The sequence below is a fragment of the Cavia porcellus genome, unplaced genomic scaffold (genome assembly GCF_034190915.1).
Source record: "Cavia porcellus strain 051 isolate PalLab524CR breed Dunkin Hartley unplaced genomic scaffold, mCavPor4.1 scaffold_133, whole genome shotgun sequence".
In the NCBI taxonomy this organism is placed as follows: domain Eukaryota; kingdom Metazoa; phylum Chordata; class Mammalia; order Rodentia; family Caviidae; genus Cavia; species Cavia porcellus.
Window position 1 is genome coordinate 381,605 of NW_026947616.1, and position 23,971 is coordinate 405,575.

At 34.5% G+C, this 23,971-nt stretch overlaps 1 protein-coding gene across 1 annotated transcript in view; it reads right to left on the reverse strand.

Annotated features, from left to right (window-relative positions):
- Positions 1-23,340: 23,340 nt before the first annotated feature.
- The window catches only part of LOC100733450 (vomeronasal type-2 receptor 116-like), a 55,432-nt gene continuing 54,801 nt past the window's right edge, over positions 23,341-23,971 (reverse strand). The window contains exon 7 of the mRNA XM_013148762.2: positions 23,341-23,822. Within this exon, the coding sequence (XP_013004216.2) occupies positions 23,341-23,822 (482 nt within the window). The remainder of the gene's footprint in view (positions 23,823-23,971) is intronic.

A 23,971-nucleotide genomic window follows, 5' to 3' on the forward strand; every position in this document is an offset into this window, starting at 1 on the left:
CTTCTTTCACATTCTGGCACAGCCAGACGTTTTTACTTGAAGACAAACCACTTTCTTTGTTCCTCCTTTTTACTATTACCAGTCAATTACCTTTTCTCTCGCTTCTCAGACAACATTAAAACTCTCAACAAAACCCTTGAAGTCACCTTTTAGTAGTCTAAAACACATTTAATTATTTTATGTCTTTTTACCACATTAAAATGCTGTATTTTAAAAAACTATAACCTTTTAACTGGCTCAATTACAGTATGACCTGGTTTTTACTTGGTAAAGTTGATTTGATTCTTAAACCATAAATATACACATATATGTGCACATATTTTTACATTTTAACCAGAAAGAAAAATACTCCTTTTAAAAGGAATGCTGAAGTTGCAAGCAATCAATTGAGGACTAAAATATTAAACAAGGCACCACAACATTAAAGACACAAACAAAGGCTGCTTTGTGCACAGTTTGGTGAGTTAAAGAAAATATTTTTTTTTTTATTATGAACCTTGAATCTAATAAGCCATATGGATCCTGCAACAGAAATGGGCAGCGAGCCCCTAAGTTAGTAACAAATTTAAACAGGCAAATAATTCTAAAGTACAAAAACATTGCACATCAATATCTAAATCCCTTTGTCCATTTTGGGCTTGTAGAAGGGGTTCCTAGGAGAGAATGTTCTTTTAGACTTGGGGTAACCAAAAGGAGAACAATTATTACAAATGGACACACAAACAGACATACAAGACAAGACAAACTGCAGCAAAATGGCCTTTGCTCAAAAATTAGTCAAATTTTGGGATCTGGGGGAATTAACAAATTAACCAATAGAGTGGTTCCCCACCCGGGACAGAGTCACAAATGGATGAGGTTCGTCCCAAAAACCAAAATCAAAAACCAATTGACTCTGTCTTCGGGAGGTTCCCACTCCCCAAATTGAGGGCATCCCCTTCCAAATGGAGTGGTTCCCCACCCGGGGCAGAGTCACAAATGGACAGAATCCATCCAAAAAACCAATTGACTCTGTCCTCGGGAGGTTCCCACTCCCAAAATGAGGGCGTCCCCTAAAAATTACAAATTGACCATGGCCCAAACAAACCCTCCAGAGTACTTCCTTTCAAATGTTCAGAAATGAGTCTGGGGTCTTGCACCCATCCAGGGCGAGCCCCCAAATGTAATAACTCAGACCACTGTATAAAATCCAAGGGAGCAAGAGACTGAAATTTGGGAAGCAAAGGCTTTATTTTCAGGCCTGGTGACGAGTCTCCGGGAGCCAATTTAGAGACTGCATGCCAGAGACTGAAGGGAGGACTTTAAAAAGAGGCTGGAGGAAAAGAGGGGGGGACAAAGAAACCTGCAGAGCCATCAAACTTGCTGACCTGAACCTGGAAACTGTATAGCTGTCCACTTAGTTCTGACAACCTCGGGAGCTTCTGGTGCCTTTTGAGTTACTCCCATCTTGCAGATAAGAATTATCTGCAATAACATTTGGAGAAGAAAGTAGAAAGCTAATTATCTCAGGACAGCTCGTTAACACTAACAGGTGGGGAGGGGTCGAAAGTTACAAAAAGCTGAAACTTAAGCCTTCACAAGGATTTGGAACTTAACACTTTTGGTGCATGAGAGTTAAGCCACAACATTTTCCTGTAATTTCCTTGAAGCTAAGGCACATTTTATGACAGACCACCACTGGGTCAGGAAGAGGCCACCACTGGGTCAGGAAGAGGCCACCAGAAACCCAAAATCTTTATGGCCTAGCCTAGATAGATAGGTAAGGGGAGAGGGAGGCAATAAGGTACCATACAGAACAGAAAACAGCGGTTATGTTTTTCTTTCTTTCTGGGAGAGGGATGAAGGTCAGGTAAAGTGTTATGCTAATAAGCAAATCTCCCTGCACACAAGCAAGTTACTTCAAACAAGTGTAAATTAGAGGGCCATCCTAGTTTTCTTTAGCTTTTTAGTGGAGAATAGAGGTGCCTAACAGTGATTAACAACCCTTGTTAGCTTGTTTTAGCACAACTTCTGTAGTTTGTAGAGGGCAACAATGGTTAACATATCAATTAGGTAAGGTTTTACAATTCTTTACAGAGAAGAGCATTGATTAACATATCAATTAGGTCATCCAAAGTCATAATAAGGAAAATACATACAGTAAGCCCCTGTTACAGGTTTTGTTATAATACACATATAACAAAGCTATTTTCTTAGAGTACAACAATGTGCAGTGAGCAGATTAGAAAATGCAGAGACAGTTACAATCACATTCAGCCACCTTATCTTTGACAAAGGAGACAATCATGTTCACTGGAAGAAAGAAAACGTCTATAATAAATGGTTCAGTGATAACTGGCTCTCCACATTCTGAAAATTAAACCTAGACTTATGCCTATCACTATGCATGAATGTCTCTTTCTTTGAAAAAGTTGACCATAACTTTATATACAATCGTATCAAACATAACAAAATAGTATAAAACCATTTAAGATAATGAAAGTATTACAAGGCATTCAGAACTAGCTACAGAGAACAAACAATGGCTGTTCCATTATCTCATTTTCCATAGAAAATTTGTTTATACTATCCAATAAGATACAACGTGATAGAACCAGTGGAAACAGAAGAACCAAAGCATGGTAGGACTTCAGAGTAAGATGATATTAAATCAGCACTTGCTATCTTAAAGACTTGTTTTATTCAAAAAAGGATGCTGTTTTCAATCACTGATGGAGTTTATTATGTGTGAGAATGAAGCTGGGCCAACAGAATGGAATTAGCAGATTAATTCTCTGAAATTGTGCAAATGGAGAGCAAAAGACAACAGAGAGAGAAGATAGCTTCTTCTCTCTTTCCTGAAATAGGAACACACACTCTGTCCAACACAGTAGAACTATTTTTGAAATCTTAGAACACTTGGTTTCTGATTAGTTTCTCATCCTCCACTATCTTCTAGACTTGGGGCTGCCCGAATCTAGAATCCTTGGATTTTTTTTTCTAGGATGTTTTCCTTTGCTTGTGCTGTCTCTTACTCATGGACACCCAGGGACATCCATCCTTCTTAACTATAAAATCCCTTTGGCAAACATCACATTCAAAACCTATTGCAGCTTCTTATAACCAGTGTAAAACCTCATTGAAGAAGTCCCTGCAAATAGTATTCTGTCCTGATGAAATGAAATGTTTTCATCATTCTCAATCAATGTATTAAATATTTTGAAAGTATTCAAGGCCTAGACAGTAGACTCCTATGACCCACCCAGCCACTATTCATGAATTTCTGTCACTGTCTGAGTACTGTACACCACAGCTGCTTCCAGAATTAGCACATGAAGAGAAACGACAACAGATAACATACTTTGGAACATTGTGTAAAGAAAACACACCTGTCACATAAAATATCACCTATCTGTAGGGGCAGCTGTTCCTGAGACTTGGTAGAGAGAATGCTTAAATTGACGATATTACTTGTAGTGTAGGTAATACAAAAAGACCTTGTATCAAATATTATCATATTATGGGGAAAAGTATCAGGAAAAAAGTATAAACAGGTATTGGGACATCCTACCAAATATGAGAAAGGTATACACACAATCTATGGAAGAGAGAGGTCAATATTTTTTATCCTGGTATTACTGCTCCCAATTACAGGAGCATTTGTGACTTTAGCATCTGATAACACCCAATCAATAATTGTGTCAGTAGAATCCTCATGCCATACAGAGAAACAATGAATGAACTAGAATCCTCTGGCTCTGTGCAAAATCCATTAATTCATTACACATTTGGCTATAGAACTGATATCATAGTGTCTGAGAACAGAGAATGTCCATGTGTGTATGAGGAAGAATGAATCTGGAGGCTGAAATCCTCATAGATGAATTATTCTTTATTTGTGCTCTGGCTTGTAGCTTCATGAGTCATGGAGGACACACTACATAACACCATGACATGCACATTACAGAAATGTAACTTAATATCTAGAGTACAAGTTTACACTAGCAGGAGGATTATGAGTGGCAGTGAACACTCTTTAAGGATACAAGATTTTTATGTATAGTTAAAGAAAATTAGAAAGCAAAGCTTTGTATAGGGACAATAATTTACGGTGTCTGCTTGGCACTGATTACAACAGCCTCTTATTTTAAAGACTATCACCCAATATAATTCATAGTGTTGACTTACTTAGCAGTAAGATGTACCACCCTCTACCTTATTCTTTGCTCTCATTTTTTGTACCAGCTTCTGACTCATTTATTTATCTTGTGATTCCTTATACATTTAATTGACATGTATGCAGATTGATAGAAGCCTCATAGAACAAAATACATATAAAACATAGAATATACCTATCCTAAGTCATTATTTTTTAAACAACTGTCCTGATGGTTTACAGTGACATTATATTGCTTTCCTTTTTTCTCTTCATTACCTTTCATTATGTTTTTACATTTAGAGCTTTTCAAATGAAAGAAATTATGCAATATTTCCAAACATGTGTTAGACCTACTTCACTTTATAATAAGCTCACAAGGTAAATCAATTTTCCTACAAATTAGTCATGTTTAACATTTTCTATGATGTATTATTGTCTATAGAGCTCATAGGTTTTAGATACTCTTCTAACATAAATGATTGTATCATTTTTTACTTTCTCTAAAGGAGTTTAAGTAAATCATCACTGCAAGCTGCTTTAAATATTGAAATTTCATCACTGGGACAATTTTTTCCATTTTTAAACCCTATAGAATGTATTTTATTATATTTTATTAGTGTCCATTAATTTTATGAAATAATAGGGCTCATTGTAGTATCTGTTTGCATGTATATAATAATGATTTCCCAGAAATACCTTCCCTTACACCCCCTCCTAGGTACGATATTCCCTTTCTCCAGTAGCAGACTCCTGTCAACTTTGTACCATCCATGTTGATCCCACATATCAGTGAGAACACGTGATATTTGTCTGCATGAGTCTGGTTCACTTCATTTTATGAGGGACTCCAAGTTCATTATTTTGAAAATATCATAATTTCATTTTACTTTTTGACTTTAATGAGTATATATAATAAATGCCTTTATTCACCTGCTAATGGCATCTTGGGCCAACTCAATATTTTGGTTACTCTGTATTGTGTATAATGCACATACACATGAAAGTACATCAGTAGAATGCTGATCAATTCCTTCATGCATATACTATTGATATAACTGGGAATAAGAGAATTTTTTGTTTTAATACGTATTTTGGGGGAAATATTAAGCTAAGAATTCATATTTGTTAATAATATTTAGTTGTTGTTTTTTTCTTGAATTTTTGACTATTTTCTGCAACTTGTAAGTTTCAAGTAAGCATTCAAATAGATTGGTGCAGAACAGTGAACTATATATTCATAAGGAAACTTTCTGTAGTGAAGCAACGGCAAAATTTTTACTTATGATATTGTGGATTTTTGAAATGTGTCTCTGTCAATTTCTTCTAATGCAGTCATTATTGTCAATTATTTTTTACCAGAATTAACTTTAGTTCTGCTGATTTCTTTGTGTATTAACTTCTTAAGTATTTTTAATTTTATTTTTCATCTTTCATTTTTTCTTTCAATTTGCTGTTTTTATCTAGTTTGTAGAAATACTTCAAATGTAGAACCTGTTTTTCAATACCTGAATATTCATAGCAGCATAAAAGTATATATAATATGAAATATGCATTTGTCACTAAAATGGTTTTTGCTTCAAAAATAATATTTGATGTCATTCAAACATATACTTGTTAATTTGGATTTTAAATTATTGTGTAAGAAACAAAATTTTTAAAAATTGCCATTCAGAAACCAGAATTATAAACAACTTGACAGAAATGAATCATACACTCAAATTCTAAGAGAATGCATCTTCAAATTAATATAAATATTACTGGTGTTTTAAGGACACAGAAATTCATTTTCAGCCTTTTGAATAATTCAAAAATTGAAATTCATAATATGGGCCACTTCTTCTAGTCCTAAACAAGAATTTATGTCACTTTACTTCTGTTTGGTATAATAATGAATGAGTCAATTTATCATCTCTGTTACAAAACTCCTGGCATGCAGATCTTAGAGCAAGAGAATTGTTCTGTGGCCCAGATTTTAAGTGCATACTCAATGGGCTAAATGTAGAAATTACAAGGCAGAAAGATCAAAATAAGTATAGCTGTTCATCCCATGGAACCAAACAGTGCAGAGAGAGAGAGAGACAGACAGAGAGAGTGAGACAGACAGAGAGAGAAAGAGAGAGAAAGAGAGACAGACAGAGAGAGTGAGAAAGACAGAGAGAGAGAGAGAGAAAGAGAGAGAGAGTTACTTACTTGTAACTATAATACTCAAATAAGGCAACGATACTTTCTGCATATGCACATTTTGGGATAAATTTAGTGAAAAGCTAGAACAAATTCTATTGTGATTCAATCTGTGAAAATGCCTCTGATATTCTCCTAAAATATAGATCCCATCACTCATTAAATCTCTTAGACTGAATTGATATCATCCATCATCTCTGTAGCAAAACTATGAGTATTTCCCCTACTGATGTGTGACTTATGGTACAGCAGAGATAATAAGCTAGTAACTTCTGTTATACTGTACTCCAGGCATGTACCAAGCTAAAGACGTCTCAAGTCAAGCACAATCTGTGTGAGTCGTTGCATTCTGTCAAGATCAGTGCTAGGTCCTGAAAAAATAAGGATATACTGGATCTTCATCTCCAATGTAATAAAAATGAGATTTTAGTCATGTTCATAGCTATTGTTTAATAATGCTATGTGTTAAGTTTTATGGTGAAGATGGAACTCAGAGGTGATAGGGTGAGAGAAGCATTATTGTGAGAAAATAATATTTTCAGGAGGTCTAGAAAACCCACTTAGAATAGCTTGGAAGTGTTTTGTGTACCTGTAATCCCAGCTACATAGTAATCTGAGACAGACTGGTAAAAATTTGCAAGAGTTTTCTCAAAATAACAACAAGAACAAAATAATTGTTGTGAAGATATGGCTAAGAGTGAGAAAACCATTTGGTCCAATCCTCATCAATGTAAAAAGGAAAAGGGAGTATAAAAAAGAAAAAAATGAATCTATGAATACATATATAGAGAGGGACAGTTATGTACTGACATGAAGAAATAAATTTCCACCTTACAGAAGAAAGAATTTTGTCATCACTGTCATTTGATGGTCTTTTTATTTTTCATTCTCTGGATGGATGGGGTGAATACAAAATGAACACGAAGTATGTCTCCATAAGACACACTAACAGTGTCAGTGGTGATCTCATTCTCTGGGCAAGGGGTGCAATCAAAAAAACAGGCTGGCTTTCCCTTCTGAGAGGTTTTTCTAAACCCAGGATGACAACATTCACTGCACACAGAGTGGGGCATCTGGGAAAAATATATATTGCTGAGTTCTTAGAATGGTATCAATCCTTTAGATCCTTTGTTTACATAAATAATAGTATATATACATACATATGCATATATATGCTTGTGTGAGTGCCACACTGAGAAATATAAATTTAATAAATGTTTACAAAATATAGTTAAACAAATATGTTCCTTTCCAATTCATTGGAAAGCTAAAAATAAATGAGAATACTGATAAAATTGAAATTGAGATATTTAAGCGTCATAGTTTCTCATTACAAGAATAAAATTCGGTGTACAAAATCTAAAACAATATTTTGATTATTTGTTGTTACTGAAGTGTTTTATAATTATGTCCAATGTACTTCTGCAATTCCTGTGGCCCACTCAATCATATTATCAGATAAAGACCGTTGTTAACCATATGAAACATGTGGGATAAATGTTGCAAATTTTACCTTAAGTCTAAGGACTTCTGAAAATTCTAAAAGTTGAGAATGTCATACTCTACTTCCAGTTTTATTCCTTCATTCAAATTCACTTGGCCTCCAGTAAGATTATTAAATTGAATATTCTTCAAAGTTGGGTAGAGATAAAAGAGACAACATCTGCTGCTGAATAAGACTTAATGGTTAAGACACAATGAAATATAGAAAACTCCTGAATATCTTTAATTTTTATTGCATAATGCAGCATTGACCCTGACATTCAATAAGATAGAATAAATGAAGTCTCATGGAAGACAAAATATACTACTTTTTGTAGAAAGTTGATTAATCTCAGGAGACAAATTTTATCCAAACCACCTTAAATAAAATTGTCATATATGTTACAAAATAAAGTATAAAAAATTTCAGCATTTTATCTCTCATGTTACTACAGCTTGTTGTTGCAAAATAAAGTTTTCACAAGTCAAAAATGCTGAAGCACAAAGTGAGAAATTCAAGATAATATATTTAATATAGAATATAACACCATTTCAATTCAAGAATACAGACTTCTTTATACTTTAGGAAGCTGATGGAAAATATTAGTTTTTTGTAATAAATATAGTATCTAGGTTGACACTTTCACACTTTAGAGAAAAACAATGATCTTGTTTCATATTGATGTTTTTGATACCAGGGCTTTGTTGCTAAGTGATCACTCCTACAGAGCTCAATATCTACCTCTTTAACCTGCTATGGAATCACTTGCAGTTTGAATAATGTGCTCTAAACTCCTCAGAAAGGCATCTTGATTACATTGCATGCCATTACATGAAAGGTGGTTTATGTGTCAAGGGGAAAATATCATCACTTCCTTTTTTCTTAACAATGTTCTGTGTTCTATTGATGAAGCATCTCATGGAGGGGATGGGCAACAACATACACAGCATTGTGAATATTGTGACTCCAATTGGTCATGCTCATGTAAAACTGATTCCAAGGCAGCCGTGCCAGAGAGGCGTTGTGTGCACAGTCCTTCAACAAACAGTCAGAATCATAAAATGAGCAGTAGAAATGTTTCAACCGAACCAGGCTGAGGTAAAATCTTCTGGGTATTTGGAAGGGTTGGCTTGTTGGAAAAAGTTTTGAATCCAGAAATTTTTTCATGGTGGTTCAAAAAATGAGAATCCCATGGAATGAATTAAGGATGAAATTTTTCCCAGTCATGTCTGCATGGCATTGTGAATTTGTGACCCAGACTTTCCCTGTTAGTAAGTACTGCTCTATCTTATGGTTCACATCACTTAGGAAAACAATGTCATAGTAAATGATTACCACATTTACTTGTGATGTTTTCTTGGTTAAGATATTCATTTGCAAGTGCCGTATATACAACATACATTGAGACCATTTTCACAAATGCTACACAGATTTTGTTCCTGGCTATTTCTCCTGTCACATCTCACAGAAACTGATTACCTTTTTTTTTGGTACCAGGGATCAAACTCACAACCTCGTGCTTGCCAGGCAGGCGCTTATGCAGCTGAGCTAAATCACCAGCCCCCCTTTCTGGCCTTTTGCAATCACCAGTCCCACCCAGATCCAGCAGAAATGAAGCAGTAAGGAAACCACGGCAAGGGCCATAAATGGGTTCTTAGGGGCTACCTGATAGAGAGAAGGAAACTGTACATTATTCCTTAGCAAAGGATCAAATGGGTCAAATATAACCTAAAAGGAAAAAAAATTGGAAGGAATATAAGGAAAGTGTTGATGTAAAGCACAAGCTCAAACCTGGAGAATGAGAATGCTATATAATAGCAGAAAGGCAGGAGATAATCTCCATCCAGTCTTTCTTATTATCTCACTTCACAACTGTTTTACAGAAAACAACCATGAGGCACAAATTTTTAGGAGGCATTTTTGTTTTTTTCTCCCCATATTTTCTTGTAGACAAAAAAAACTTTCGAGCAAACAGGCTAGTGTCTATATACTTATGCCTTTAAATTTCACAGTGGTTAAAATGCATTTTAAACATGATCTTTTTTCCATCCTGTGTAAGACACCTTATAATGTCTGCAACTTAGACCTAATTTTATTTTTCCCAATATCACTACTCTGCACCCGTGCAAACTTGTAGAGCTTCGAGAAGGTTCCAATTTGTGCAGAAAATGCCCCAGTGTTCTTGTTAGCACTGCTACAGACTTTCTCTCTCTCCTGCAGGAGTAATTAGGGATCTCATTTTTTCCTGTGTGCAAAATGAAGGAACTGTAGCATTCTCCAGTGTCTATAAATGAAATCATGGAACTCATACCCCAGAGAAATATTTTGTAAAGCATGAGGATTGTTGTTGATCTATTCTATGGCAAATAAAAAGGCTATCATATTTGGTAGCTGTTGGGAATTTGCCTGCATGTAGAGTATAGACGTTTTTATAGTAATGACTAAATCTATTGCAATTCAGCACGACAGCATTTGTGAACAGAATGCTCATGTTTCTCCCTTAAATTCATGTTATATCACCTGAAGTGGTTTATTGTGATGATGTAATCATAACTGGAGTGATGCTTTCTAATGACTGAGGCTGCTGGCTTGAAAGTTTTCAGACCAATTTCTTCATTTTCCTACTATACCAGAACATACTAGCCAGAGTCACTTGTAAGCTAAAAAGCATATACTTTTTTGCATTTTCTGAGCCAAAATTTGACTCTCAATGATTATGTTAGATTTTATAGTTAAACAACACATAATTAAACACTTCCTATTTTAACAATGATACACATGAAAGTGGAAATCGCAACAAAGATGAAAAATAATATTAAAGGAATCATGTGTCACACTTCAAGAAACTTTACTGTGGGGTACATATGTTGTGGTAAAATGTTAAAATTGAGTTGTGTAAATCACCAAAAGATTGAGAGATAATATACAGAATGGAAATAATGTTACTCTTCAAAGGATTAATATATAGAATATGTAAAGAGCTCCAAAAAGAAACCCCCAATTAAAGAAAACAATGAGAAATGGGATATTAAAATGATGAGACACTTCTCAGATGAAGAAATACAACCAATAATCCTCTGACCAAAGTATGCATCCTACAGTTGTGAAGCATAGGTTTATTTGTATCTGATAAATTAGACTGGATGATTTTGTTTGGAAGTATTCTACTGACACACTAATACCACATTTTTGTGAAAATGTAAAGTTACCATTTTCATAAATGAGGCTCTACATTTCCCTTTTTGTGTGCAGTGCTAAGATGGAATCCAGTCTGCTGCACTGCATAGCCAAAAATTTAAGTTTTGTTTTGAGTCTGGGTCTCAGTTTGCCTGAACTGGCCTCAAAATCACAGTCCTGCTGCACCAGAATCCAAGCAAGTTGAATTACTAGCATTTGCCATCACAATTAGTACAAAGCTATTTGTTAATGAGGTGTTATAAAATAGAAGGGCACAATGAATATGTTCTTTGGTAATTTGTAATTACATGGTTTTAAGAATATTGTGTGCAATTTTCTCATTACTCCTAATCAAACATTTTTATTCAGCTCATTTGATATTATTAAAATTTTAAAATATTTCTTGTTTTGGTCTAACATACATGTTTCCTTATGTACGTACATTCATATGTTCATATTTTCTATGTATTTACATTTCCATATTAACTTATTTCCTCATATAGATATTAACACGTGCATAGATTCTAGCCTAACACATAAATTTCCTTAAATAACTTTCTGTTTTTCCAAATTGATTTTAGTTTACAAATGTATTATGAGGTGTAAAATATGTCTTGCTGATTTAGGTGATAAAATGGCATTCTATTCATTTTATTGGGATTTGGGTACAGCACAGAATCATTATACTCACCTGTGGAGTTGTTACACATGCATATCATAGTAATATTTTATAACTGACCTAATTCTCCCCTCTCTGCAATCCTGGACCCTCTCCATGTCTACTTTAATTCTCTACAAAGAATATTCTCATGATTCTAATATGCCTTGTCTTTTGCTCTTTAAATCACTTCAATTTAGGCTTGTCATAAAACAAAACCCGTCTGGCATGTAACCTTCTGTGATTAATTTGGTTAACAGAATTATAACTTGAAGTGACATCTTTTTTTTACAAAAGATACATTTTTCTTACATGTGAATGAAAACTACTATGTTGTATTTGTGATTAGTGTATTATATAATATATAGATTTAGATATAAATTTATGTTAATAGACATGTATAATATCGATATATAAAATAAAATTTTAAGGTCTTTTGTTATATATGACAATTATAATTGTACATGAAAGATATAAAAAATAAGATATAATTTTAAGGCATTTCAAGGATCACTGAAGATAAATAGTTTTACAAAGACTTAGATAGCCATGAATCCAGTGATTTTGCTTCTCAGAATTTAGTTTGTGTTTTTCAACTATTTTAGTGCATGTTTACAGTGTATATTGGTTAGAATCATCTTGGAAGTTGGGTCCATGTATATAAAAAAGGTTGGTAGATTTTAATCCACTTCTGCACCTTTCTCACCTCTACCCTTGCTCCTATAATCCCCCTTTCCCCATTTTCATTCTTGCTGACTCTATTAAACTTGTCTCATTTTAATGACATCTAATGAGCTTATTAGGTTCTGTGAATGACCTGTAGACTTCTACAAATAAAACAATAATACTCTGAAAAGGAATTTGTTATTTTAAATTTGGAAACGAATGTGCTAAGTTCTGTCATCTATCAAAGATCTATGTACTGGTTTACTATGTCAAATAATATAAAAATAAATATCAACTTAAAAATTAAACATGAAGTTGCTCGAACATTGATAAGAAACTAAAAGTGTGCTTTGCTACAAAACATAATACTATTCAAGCTAGTGTCAAAAAACTACCATACATACATTAATATAAAGATATATATGGGAAATATGTTAAAATGCGATAGATACAGACTAATCATACATTTAAAATTCATTTATACTAATGTGGAAATACACAGAATTACTACCACTTCATAATATGTGTGAATATGTGCGTATGTGGGTCACATTCTAAACTAAAATAACAAGCTTAAAATTTCAAATATAAAGTTGGAGTAAAGATGAAGATAATAATCTTATATATGATAACATTTTATCCTAAAGATTATTTTTGGGTTTTTAATATATAAAAAGCTTCCCCAACCCCTAATGTGTTGCTCATGGTAGATAGGCTGACCCCTCAGTTATCTTGAAATTGCAGGTCTGTACTTATTTTTTTAGCCACAAGCCATGGGTCTCTAAGTTTTTTAGGAGAGAGCCACTTGCTGAAGCAGGCAGGTTCCTTGGTCTGGTGAGAGTAGGAAACAAATAGTAGCAGGAGAGCAAGCAGCTTCTGTTCACCCCGGGAATAGAAATACAATATTCTTCTAGCATCCAGGCTCCAGACAGCTGAGTCAGATGGGAAACCACGCCATATGCCTTGATATATTTTTGCCCCTCCAACAGGTACAGCTCCCCTGTTCACATAGTAAATGGGGCCTCTACTTTGGGGACTCTGAGGTTTCTGCATGTGTTCAATTTTTTTCTGAGTAATTCTAACATATATTTCAACATAATAATCCTTGATGTTTTGATCTGTTCCACACTCTACACTGGTCCTATTTTGTTTTTTACCACAGTGGCTTAACATCAGCTAGATGCCTATTAAGTTGGCTGGGAAAAAAACTCAAATTTGCCCAAATATTGTGTTAGTAATATCTCATTGGATCAGCTACAAATAGGTATTTGACTCTAAATGCATGCTATTCCACATAACATTCACAGGCTAGCCCAATTTCTGTTCTGAGATGCAAAATTCTTTAGGGAGATCACATGCCAAAAGCTATGCATGGCTATTTGAAAAAGTGGTGTAACTACATTTTTCTGTAAAATTTTCAGCACATTCATATTTGTCTTCCCTGCTTTAACTATGTAAATTCTCACAGACTTGAACTAGCTAAATAAATTCAATCTGATCAGAATGATAGTGTGTGCATCCAGCAAAAGAAAAGCAACATGAAACCCAGGTTTTAAAAATATGGAATTAAAATAAATTCAAATACCTAAGAAATTGTCTAGGGACAAAAAGTTCAAAAGATGGTATGGATATATAAGGTGAAACACAAATATAAATCTGAGATGAGTAGTGGCACCTTGTATATCAGGAAAGAGGTGCCAATTCCTAATCCCTCCATCCCTGATTCCATGTGTGGACAGCATCCACAGCAGCCTTGTTGTTGTCTTATTTTTAAAAGGACACAAAAATTCATGGGGTTTTCTCACAGCTTCTTTTCTCATGTGAACATAGTCATCTTCTAGAATTGTATGTTCAACAGGAAAAGAACCAAGTTAGTAAAGATAAAAATTTCACAGGTTTCTCATTTCTTAAACCAGGTTGACTTTTGCAGGTGGCACAGAGCACAAACGTTAAATACCTCCTTCAAGGTTCCCTGAAACATTAACTAAGTATCTGCACCATAAATCTGTCAAGCAAGTAGAGACCAAACAGCTGTGAGCACTGAGTAGGAAGAATCTGAATTATTTATTTGATAAAAGTAATGTGATCAAACCCTGGGCTCTGTGGCAGGGAAGACTCTGGACTTTGTGTGCAGTCTCTTAACAGTGAACTTTATCCCATGACTTGGATTGTGTTTATAGGCATTTCCCCATTCTGATATCGAAAAAGAAAATGAAATCAATTAATGAAAGAAGTACTTACTCTGATAAAAGCAAAATGTCCTTGTTAGGCCTCCAATGAGAGTACTATAGAGGTTAGGAATGTGTACAAAGGATGAAAAATCCACCAACCACATCTCCATCCTAGTGCACATTTCTTTTCTTCTTTTAAAGTAATCTAAATAATGAAAAGTACCTACTAAGAGAGGAAGCTGCAGAAAGAAGTATATGTTAATCAAATGAGGCATACTGGAAACTTCTGAAAAGCTATGTTTGAACTTGCAGTTTTAGCCACAGGGAAAAAACTGTGCATACACTGATGTATGCTGTGGCATGGAGTGGAAACATCACTGACCTTCTCCTACTCTCTATAAGAAACCTGTAACCCTATCTACCATGGGGCTCGGTATCTGAGGCTCTGTGTTGAATTGAAAACACCCTTTGGAAAATACGTTACAGGATCATTCTCTCTACCCCCAGAAAGAATGATTTCATTCAGGTCCAATCATTGCGTATTCTCGTGGACCATATCCTCTTAGGAAGTTTGATCCCAAGTCTCTGTCAATAATCCATTTTTACCATAGGTATTTTGCGTGATGAACTGTTTTGCTTTGGAGATGCACATGTTAAGTATTTGGTGAAATGGTCTCAAAGCATCCATGATCAATAATATTTTATCATTGCCCTCCAGCATCGAAGATATCTATGTACAAATTCAAATTCCCAGGGTTCAGAAAGGTCAGAGAATATTTCCTGTGTATACCATGCTTGTCTGCCTTTCAGTAACATGTGTCTAAAACTCACAGCTGCACATGATTCCCTTCGTGTGAAGAAAGAGTATTTATACTGAAATCAGGAATTTAAGTTTTTAACTTAAGATCTATTCCTCAGTCAAGGTTTTCTGAGTCACAAAATTTGAAGTCTTCCTCTGAAATTCGCTTTATTTAAATATGTTACTTCCACCAGTTACTGTATTTTGATGACTAAAACCTATGCTCAAAAACTCAGTTCTCTTCTCCACTGATACTTTTAATGATGACTTTGGCTTAGTGAGAAATTTCTCTCTTTGCTAAATATTGTCTAAAAGTTAGAAAGCACAGTGAATCTCATGGTTTTATCAAGCAGTGAAACAATACTGCAATACAGACAATGAGTCAGTTTGCTTTTGCCAAAATCCAAACAAGGCATTACATGTAAACTGACCTCTAATGTGAAGTATTAATTTTATTCATATAAATATATGTGGATTTATGAACTGAGGCATAAAATTAAATGTAATGAGGAAGGAAGAAGAGTGAATTTTTTGAGATAATGTCTTTAATTTTTATAAATTTAAATTGTTCTTAAAATAAATTCTATTAACTTGAAGAAAAATCTATTTGTCAGGTGGTTAGTCATTGGCCCTGTGTTATCAATTTCAAGGTGTCTTAATGAAAATGTAAATGTTGAGTTTCAAAATTTAGTATTAATATGTAATACCTCAATTATAATTTGAAATTTAATAAATGCCAAGGTAAGGTAGGGTTGCCCCTGTAGTAATATACTTTAAAGCATTTTCATTTCATATGAAAGTACAAGGTTTGATCTGTGACATCACCAACAGGAAGAGTCTACATGACTATGAATTGTGCATTGCAAGATGTACACACTACATACATATACACACACTCATGTAAGTACAGCTGAGCAATCATTTTTAATTTCTGATCTAACCACACAAGTTTCTGATCTCCTACACAAACTCTTGGGGTCAGACTATCATTGTCGGTTGACTTACAATATGAGGTCATTTTGCTGGTTGGATATGGATGTTGATCTTTCATTACTTTTGGTCAGTTAGCACTGCAGCCTGAAGTGGGGAGATTAGGATAGATGAATTCTGAGCAGAGGAATATTTTCATGCTACTACTTAACATCTCACATAGGGTTGCCTAAGGCTTGCTTACCTTGTCTTCACTCCCTTTTAGGAACCTCTCTTGCAAAACAAATTGAGATGTTAATATTTGTGAAGATGTCTCACAAAGAACAGAAGTCATTTGAAAATTATATCAGATTTAAATTCACACATTTCAAATATTTGATGTTAACTGAAACACATTAATGTAGTTGTCAACTCACATGGCTATATCAAAGGAGAATTTACACAAATAAAAGTGAGTTTTTGTTTTGTTTTTTTCATAATGAATTGATAAAAAGAAGAAAAACAGTGACAATAAGCAAAAAGATATTTTCTTACTATAAGTCCTATTGTGTATGAATAGTTTGCTAAGATACATACATCATCGGAGACACATTCATACATACAAACAGAACTGGTTAAAATGAAACCAATTAACCTTGTTACAAGTTGCATAATTACTAAGAATATTGTGAATGCTTGTTAGAGCGTGACTTTACTTCCTGCCAAATTTCCAGGCTTTTCATTGTGAGTTTTGTTCACCCAGCCTGATCATGTATCTGCTTTACATGACTTACATTTCATGTGTCTCAAATTTCTCAAATGCCATGTGAGAACAGGTGGTTTTGATTTTAATGTAATTTACTGTGTTATTTATCATTTGGTAGTTGGCAAAATGAGATATTTCTTTTTAAAATTTACATGTGATTCAAAATCTGCAATTCTATAGGTAATAGGAATAGATAAATTGTTTGTAATTAGCTACATCTTTTCAAATGTGTCAGTAGAAGTAAAAACATTCTTTCTTATGAAAGGTAAATATATGATTTTGGGTTTTTTTATGTAGGAGGGGGGAATATTTAGATGAAAAAGTTGGAAGGAAATATACTTTTAGTTTGAATAAAAATATAAATTCAAGAAGGAGAAATTTGAGGCTTTTATAGGTAAATAGATAAAACTTGAGATGATACTCATAAGTGAAATAAATCAGACCTTCATATGTAAATATTGTATTTAACTCTAGTGTAAAAGAAAAACTTGAGTAAATAAGATTCAAAATGTATAATAGATATTTTCAAAATGAAAGGGAAAGAAAGTGTTCAGAACCAAAAAAAGTGGGATACTGGAAAGGAGAAAAGTAAGAAAGGAAATACCAAAAAAAACCCAAAATAGGAATAAATTATAAAGATCAGAGTATAAATTAATGCAATAGAGACTAAGAAAACAATACAAACAATTAATGAATCTAAGAGTTGATTCTTTGAAAGAATGAATAAAATTGACAAGCCTGTAGCAAATCTTTTCATAAAAAGGAAAGAAAAACTGAAATTCATGCAATAAAAAATGAAAATGGTAAAATCATTTCACAACCTTGTGAAAATAGATTATGAATACCTGCTTCAAAAATCTTTACTCTCGTAGATTTGATAACACAGAACACATTGACAGATTCCTAAAAGTGCATGAATTATCAAAGCTATATCAAGAAGATATAAGACGGGGATGGGGATTTAGCTCAGTGGCATAAGCACTTGCCTTGCAAGTGCACAGTCTTGAGTTTGATCCCTGGTATTGATTAAAAAAAGAAGATATAGGACTTCTAAATAACTCAATTACACTTAATGAAATTGAAAACAAAATTAGAGCCTTACCAATGGAGAAAAGCTTGGGTCCTGATGGATTCACTGCTGAATTCTACGAGAAATTTAAGGAAGACTTAGTGCCAACACTCCTGAAACTCTTCCAAGAAATTTTAAGGGAAACAAGTCTCCCTAACTCTTTCCTGGAAACAAGCATTACCCTAATACCAAAACCAGAGAAACACCCAATCAAAACACAGAACTATATTATAATCTCCCTAATGAACATCAATGCAAAAATCTTCAATAAAATACAGGCAAATAGAATGAAGCAAATCATCGAGAAGATTATACACAATGACAAAGAGGGGTTCATCTCAGGAAGGTAAGGATAGTTCAATGTATGCAAATCAATAAACATAATATGCCATATCAATACAGCCAAAATTGTATACTTTAGAATGGAAGCACTAAATTTTCTGAAAGACAAAGTAAGTAGAAATCTTGAAGACACAGGGCTAACTGTTCATGAACAAAACTCAAACTGCACAGAAAGTACTTAACAGAATCAACAACTGGAGTCTCATATATTAAAAAGTTTACACACATCGAAAGAAATCATCAACAGAGTAAAAAGTCAATGCAAAGACTCAAACAAAGAATTTCTATATGGAACCTAAAAATAATTGAAAACAATATGACCTCCAAATCCAAAGACTCAATTCATCTGAGATTAATACACATGTCTTAGATGAAGAAATACAAATGGCACACAAATATATGAAAAATGTTGAACATCATTGGTCATTGAAGAAATGCAAATTAACACAAATTAACAGTGAGATTTCAGCTCACTCCAGAAAAAATTACTATCGTACAGAAATAAACCAATAACAAATGTTGTCAAGGACACCAGGGAAAAGGAATCATTTACCACCGTTGGTGGGATTGTCCACTGGGGCAAATATTTTGGAAATCAGTATGGAGTTTCCTTATTAAAACTAGGATTAGAATCACAATTTACCTAGATATTCAATTTCTGATACTTTTATAGAATAACTAAAAACTGCACCACATAATGATATATGTTCACCCATGATTATAGCACCACAATTTGTAATAACTAAATCTTGGAAACTACCTAAATTGCCCATCAACCAAGGAATGAATAAAAAATATGTGCTTTTGTATAGTGGAGTATAAGGAAGGATAAACTCGAGGCTTTTTTTTATTTTAAAGAGTGTACAACTAAACAGAACAAAACAGAACAAAGCAGATCAGAATAAAACAATGTAAACAACACAGTTTTCAAAGTAAGGAGATTACCACTCCTTACTTTGATTGCAAAGTAAGGAGATCACCACTGGTTTTCCTGTTGTATCTGGTTTTCTTCTAAATAATTGTCCATATATTGACACACAATTAATTTATTCAAAACAAAATATTATTAAATTGATCAGAACAGAATAATGAAGGCTTGATAGGTCTTCAAAACCAGACAATAGGCAAATCAACAATGGCTGCTATAATGTCTTTTGATCTCTTCAAAATAGCTGCCCATACCTTCATGTATGTTGAACTTTAACAATACAAAACAGACTTAAATTACTCTGAACAAAGAATAATATTATTCCTGGATTTCATGATATGATGCTATAGAATCAACATTGAATACCATAGTGTCTCTTTTTCCTCAAAGTAGCTGTTCATTTCATCATGCATTATGTATTGATTCTCATAAACTGTTTAACAAACCTTCTACACATGCATGAATCTATATATGTGTACTTAACCTTTTCATATTAGAGGTAAAATCAAAACAAAACTAAACAAGTTCCTAGAAAAACACCAAACAAAAAAGACAAATAACAATAGCCAAAAGCTGAAAACACTGACAATATAGGCCTTCCAAAAAAAGATGTTATGAGCATAACTAAGGTTGTTATTTGACATAATGATTTTTAAGAGTTCCTCAGATCACCATACAATAATACACACAATTGTTCTAATCCTATGAATGCTAACTTTTTGTTCCAAGTAATTACAGAATTTGAGGCAAAATTATCTTAGCTAACCTAAGTGTGCTTGTATAACTTTAGTTTTTCTTTTTCCTTGATTTTTCTTTTTCCTCATTTTCCCTGGGATATTATTTTTTTCTTTACTTGTATTTTTACCCTTTCATTGTATTTATTGTTTTGTATCTTATGTACTTTTACCAACTTAAGACATTTATAGGTAGTTAGATACAACTACGGAACATGTTTGTAAGTGAAATAAATCAGTCTTGCATGTGTAAATATCAAATTGTCTCCATAGTGTAAGAAACCAAAAAAGATGCAAAATCTACAATAGATAATGTGACAGGGTAAGACACTCTTCAAAATAAAAAAAGATAGAATAAGTGAAAGCAGAAAAGGAAGGTTAAATAATAGATGTGTGTTTTGTGTGTGTATACAAAAGATAACTAAAATAGATATACTACTGATTTCTTTTGATTCATTGAAAAGGAAATGGTTTTTGATTATACAGTTCTTTCAATTATGCGTGCCTATATCTTGCAATTTGTACAACTATATTGAAGATAATTATACATGTTATCCAAGGTTAATTTCCTATTAATTTTTGAGATTGTGTATTATTGATTTTTAATTTTTTTCTTTAAACTAAAATGAAATTATATAGGTAGATAGAAAAAAACCCCAAAGGTCAAATAGGTGTTTTGAACTATGAAGAAATGGTTCAAAAAAGTGTACTCATAGATGGGACAAAAATCAGGAAGAATGAGGATACAAATGAGAGAAGGATACCTTGGAAACAAGTCTTTGTAAATAAGGAGGGCAATAGGAGTCGAGGAGAGGGGAGGTGATTAGAAGAAAAGGGGAATAAAGAAATATCATGTATAAGTACAAGTCCTCTATGATGAATATGACCATTGTGTATATCTAATTGTAAAAGTGAAATTAATAAGAAAAAGAAAATATGATCAACATCACTGGCAATTCAAGAAGTGCAAATTACAACAGTGAGATTCCACTTCTCTTCAGAAGGAAAAGCTATCATAACACATCAATCAATCATAAATGATGGTTAATTGGTAAGGAAATTAGAGCATTTCTCCACTTTTGGGTGAAATTAGACTAGTGATAACACCATGGATATCAGTGTAGATAATACTCAAAAATGAGGAGTAGATAATACTTAAAAATGAGGAGTAGATGTCCTTTTTGAAACAGCCATACCTCTTCTTAATATCATCCACAAATTTCAAAAAACAATATATGCATACACATATTAATAGGAGTACAGGTAACAGTCTACAGGCGAATAGATATAGAAGATGTGGATTTTTAATGCAATGATGTATCACTCAGAAATCAAAAAGGATAACATTGAAATATTTCTACGTAATTGGAAGAACCCTGAGACAATAATGAAGTAAAATAAATTGAAACTGCATTAAATATCGAATTTTTCTCTGGTGTGGGTAACTTAAAGTGTAATAAAGGCCAACATGCTTAACACATAATATAAATAGGAAGAAAATGCTGAAAAGTGAAGGTGAAATTGGAAGGACTGGGGGAAAGAAAAGAAGGGAAAGTGAAAAAGGAGAGAAAAGGATAAAATGGAAACAAAACTTTGTAAATTACAAGCGGTCAAAGGTTTTGAATGAAATGGATGGGAATGGAAAAAAGAATCAAAATATATCATGTATATATACAAATTTCCTATGATGACTAAGACTATTATGTATATCTAAGTTGTACCAAGAATGTAATTTAAAACATATTTAGGGGGCTGGGGATTTAGCTCAGCGGCATAAGCGCCAACCTTGCAAGCAGGCAGTTGTGAGTTTGATCCCTGGTACTGATAAAAAGGAAAAAGACAAAAAAAACATATTTAATACTAACCAGGGCAATCAGACAAGAAAAAAAAAGGAATAAAGATAGGAAAGGAAGAAGTTAAATTATCACTATTTGCAGATGACATGATACACTACATAAAATACCCAAACAACTACATTAAAAGACAATTAGAGGTAATAAACAAATTCAGCAGCATAACTGGATACAAAGTCAATACTCAAAAATCAAAAGCACTCCTGTACATTGAAAGGTTCTTGCTTTAGTAGAAATTATGGCAGTGGTCTAACATGGCTGAAGGCCAAAGCAGGACTGCCTACAATGTCCTGCTTCTTCCTCAGCCTTAATTGTAGCTCCCCTTCTGTTTGCACATGAAGAGAACACCAGTCAGCTACTCGAGCCTCATCAATGTCTGCATTAAGCACCACCCCTCATCAGAGGTTATATATAGATTCCATACCCTACATCCCAGCAGAGAAGGCCAGGCCAATGGCAGTCATGGAATTCTCTCCACATCCCTGGAGTAAAGGCTATTTTTAATTTATATCCTCTCTATTTTATCATGCTGAAAATTCTTTCATAATGTTGCCATGACTCAGATGGCAGAGTGAGTGACTCCTGGGAATCCCTCCCAGTTTGAGCCTCCCTGCGTAAGAACCACCTCTTTCTTCCTCCAGGACAGTTTACTTGCCACTGCTAATCTGCATGCAACAGCAACCTTCCTCACTCCAAGCAGATGAGCTGCCTTTTGGGGTTTTCTGTTTCCATTCTTTAGCAAGCTTGCAACAGAAAACCCATCCTGCCATCCCAGAACAGGGATGCCAGTTTTCACACTCCTTAGGCCATATGGTTTGAGGCAAAACTGATATTTTTGTTCCCTGGGACCCCACCTCACACTCTTTGGTGACTCAGTCAAAGAAAATGGGTGTTTGGACTTTCTGTATCACACTGTCAAAAGAGGTGATGATCTCTTTTGTTAAGTGTGACCAAGGACAGCTTCCACATTCTTTGGGAGGGAGCTAAAGCTGAGAGAAGTTGTTCTCTCAGCTCACTTATACTTCGGCAATGGGGGCCATTTACTGTCCCCCCAAAAACACACCTCCGTGGTACCTGGCTAGTAACATTGGCGCTCTTGGCATCTAGAAAGATATAAAAGCCAAAAAGCTGACCTTTCATTTATGCTTTTTTTTCACAGTGGTGGCAAGTTGGCAGAAACTCTTAATCTTTAGGCACTTTTCATTTTAAGGGTGTATCCTCTCACCCTGTCTTCTGTGATGGCCCAAATATTTCTGGCTCACTCTGCTGTATCAGGATCTCTCCCTTTCTCCCCACCGGACCCCTTAGATGATACATCTCCTGTCTTTTTGGCTCCTCTCCTGTATCTCTCACACCAAATCCTGCAGTTTTCTCAGCCGGAGGTTTCTTTGCCCCCTGCTCCACTCTGGTCCCATTCCTCACTCACAGTGGCCTTCCCTTAGTGTCTCTCCCCAGTCTCCAACTTCTCAAGCCCCCAGCTGAGCTGTCTGTTCCCTCTGTGGGTTCTTAGTCTCTTCATTGCCATTTTCTATGCCTGTCTCATGTGTTCCAGCCCTCCAGCAGGCCAGATGATTGTCAGCAGCCATGTTGCTGCAGCTGTCATGGAGCTCAGCCAGGATCTTGCGGCCCTCTGTCACATGGCAGGGTACTGCCCTCTTGCAACGAGTCTCAGGGTCAGCTGCCACCCCCTTGTGGCCCCTCATGTGTTTAGCAGCTATCCAACTGTGGGTCACATGATGGCCAGCCACCATTTTGCACCCCTTTAGTGTGTTACTGGCAGCATCTAGGTTGCCGTGGATCACATGGTAACCTGCCAGCAGCCTGCATTTCTTTGTTGCATGGTGATTAGTGGCCATTTTATAGGCAATTATCAGATAATTGCCCACACACACCTGCCAGATTGTTGGCTGCTTGGTGGCCACAGACTTCTCAGCCTCAGTCTCTGTTCCTGTTTTGGGAATTAGCTAATATTCATGTTCCACTTTTTCCTTTCTGAGATATCTCAGATTAGTCAGAAATTAGGTCCCTTTTCTGATACTATTATTTCAAGAGATCTCTATTAATTGATCTACAAAAAGGATTACACTAGTCTATTTA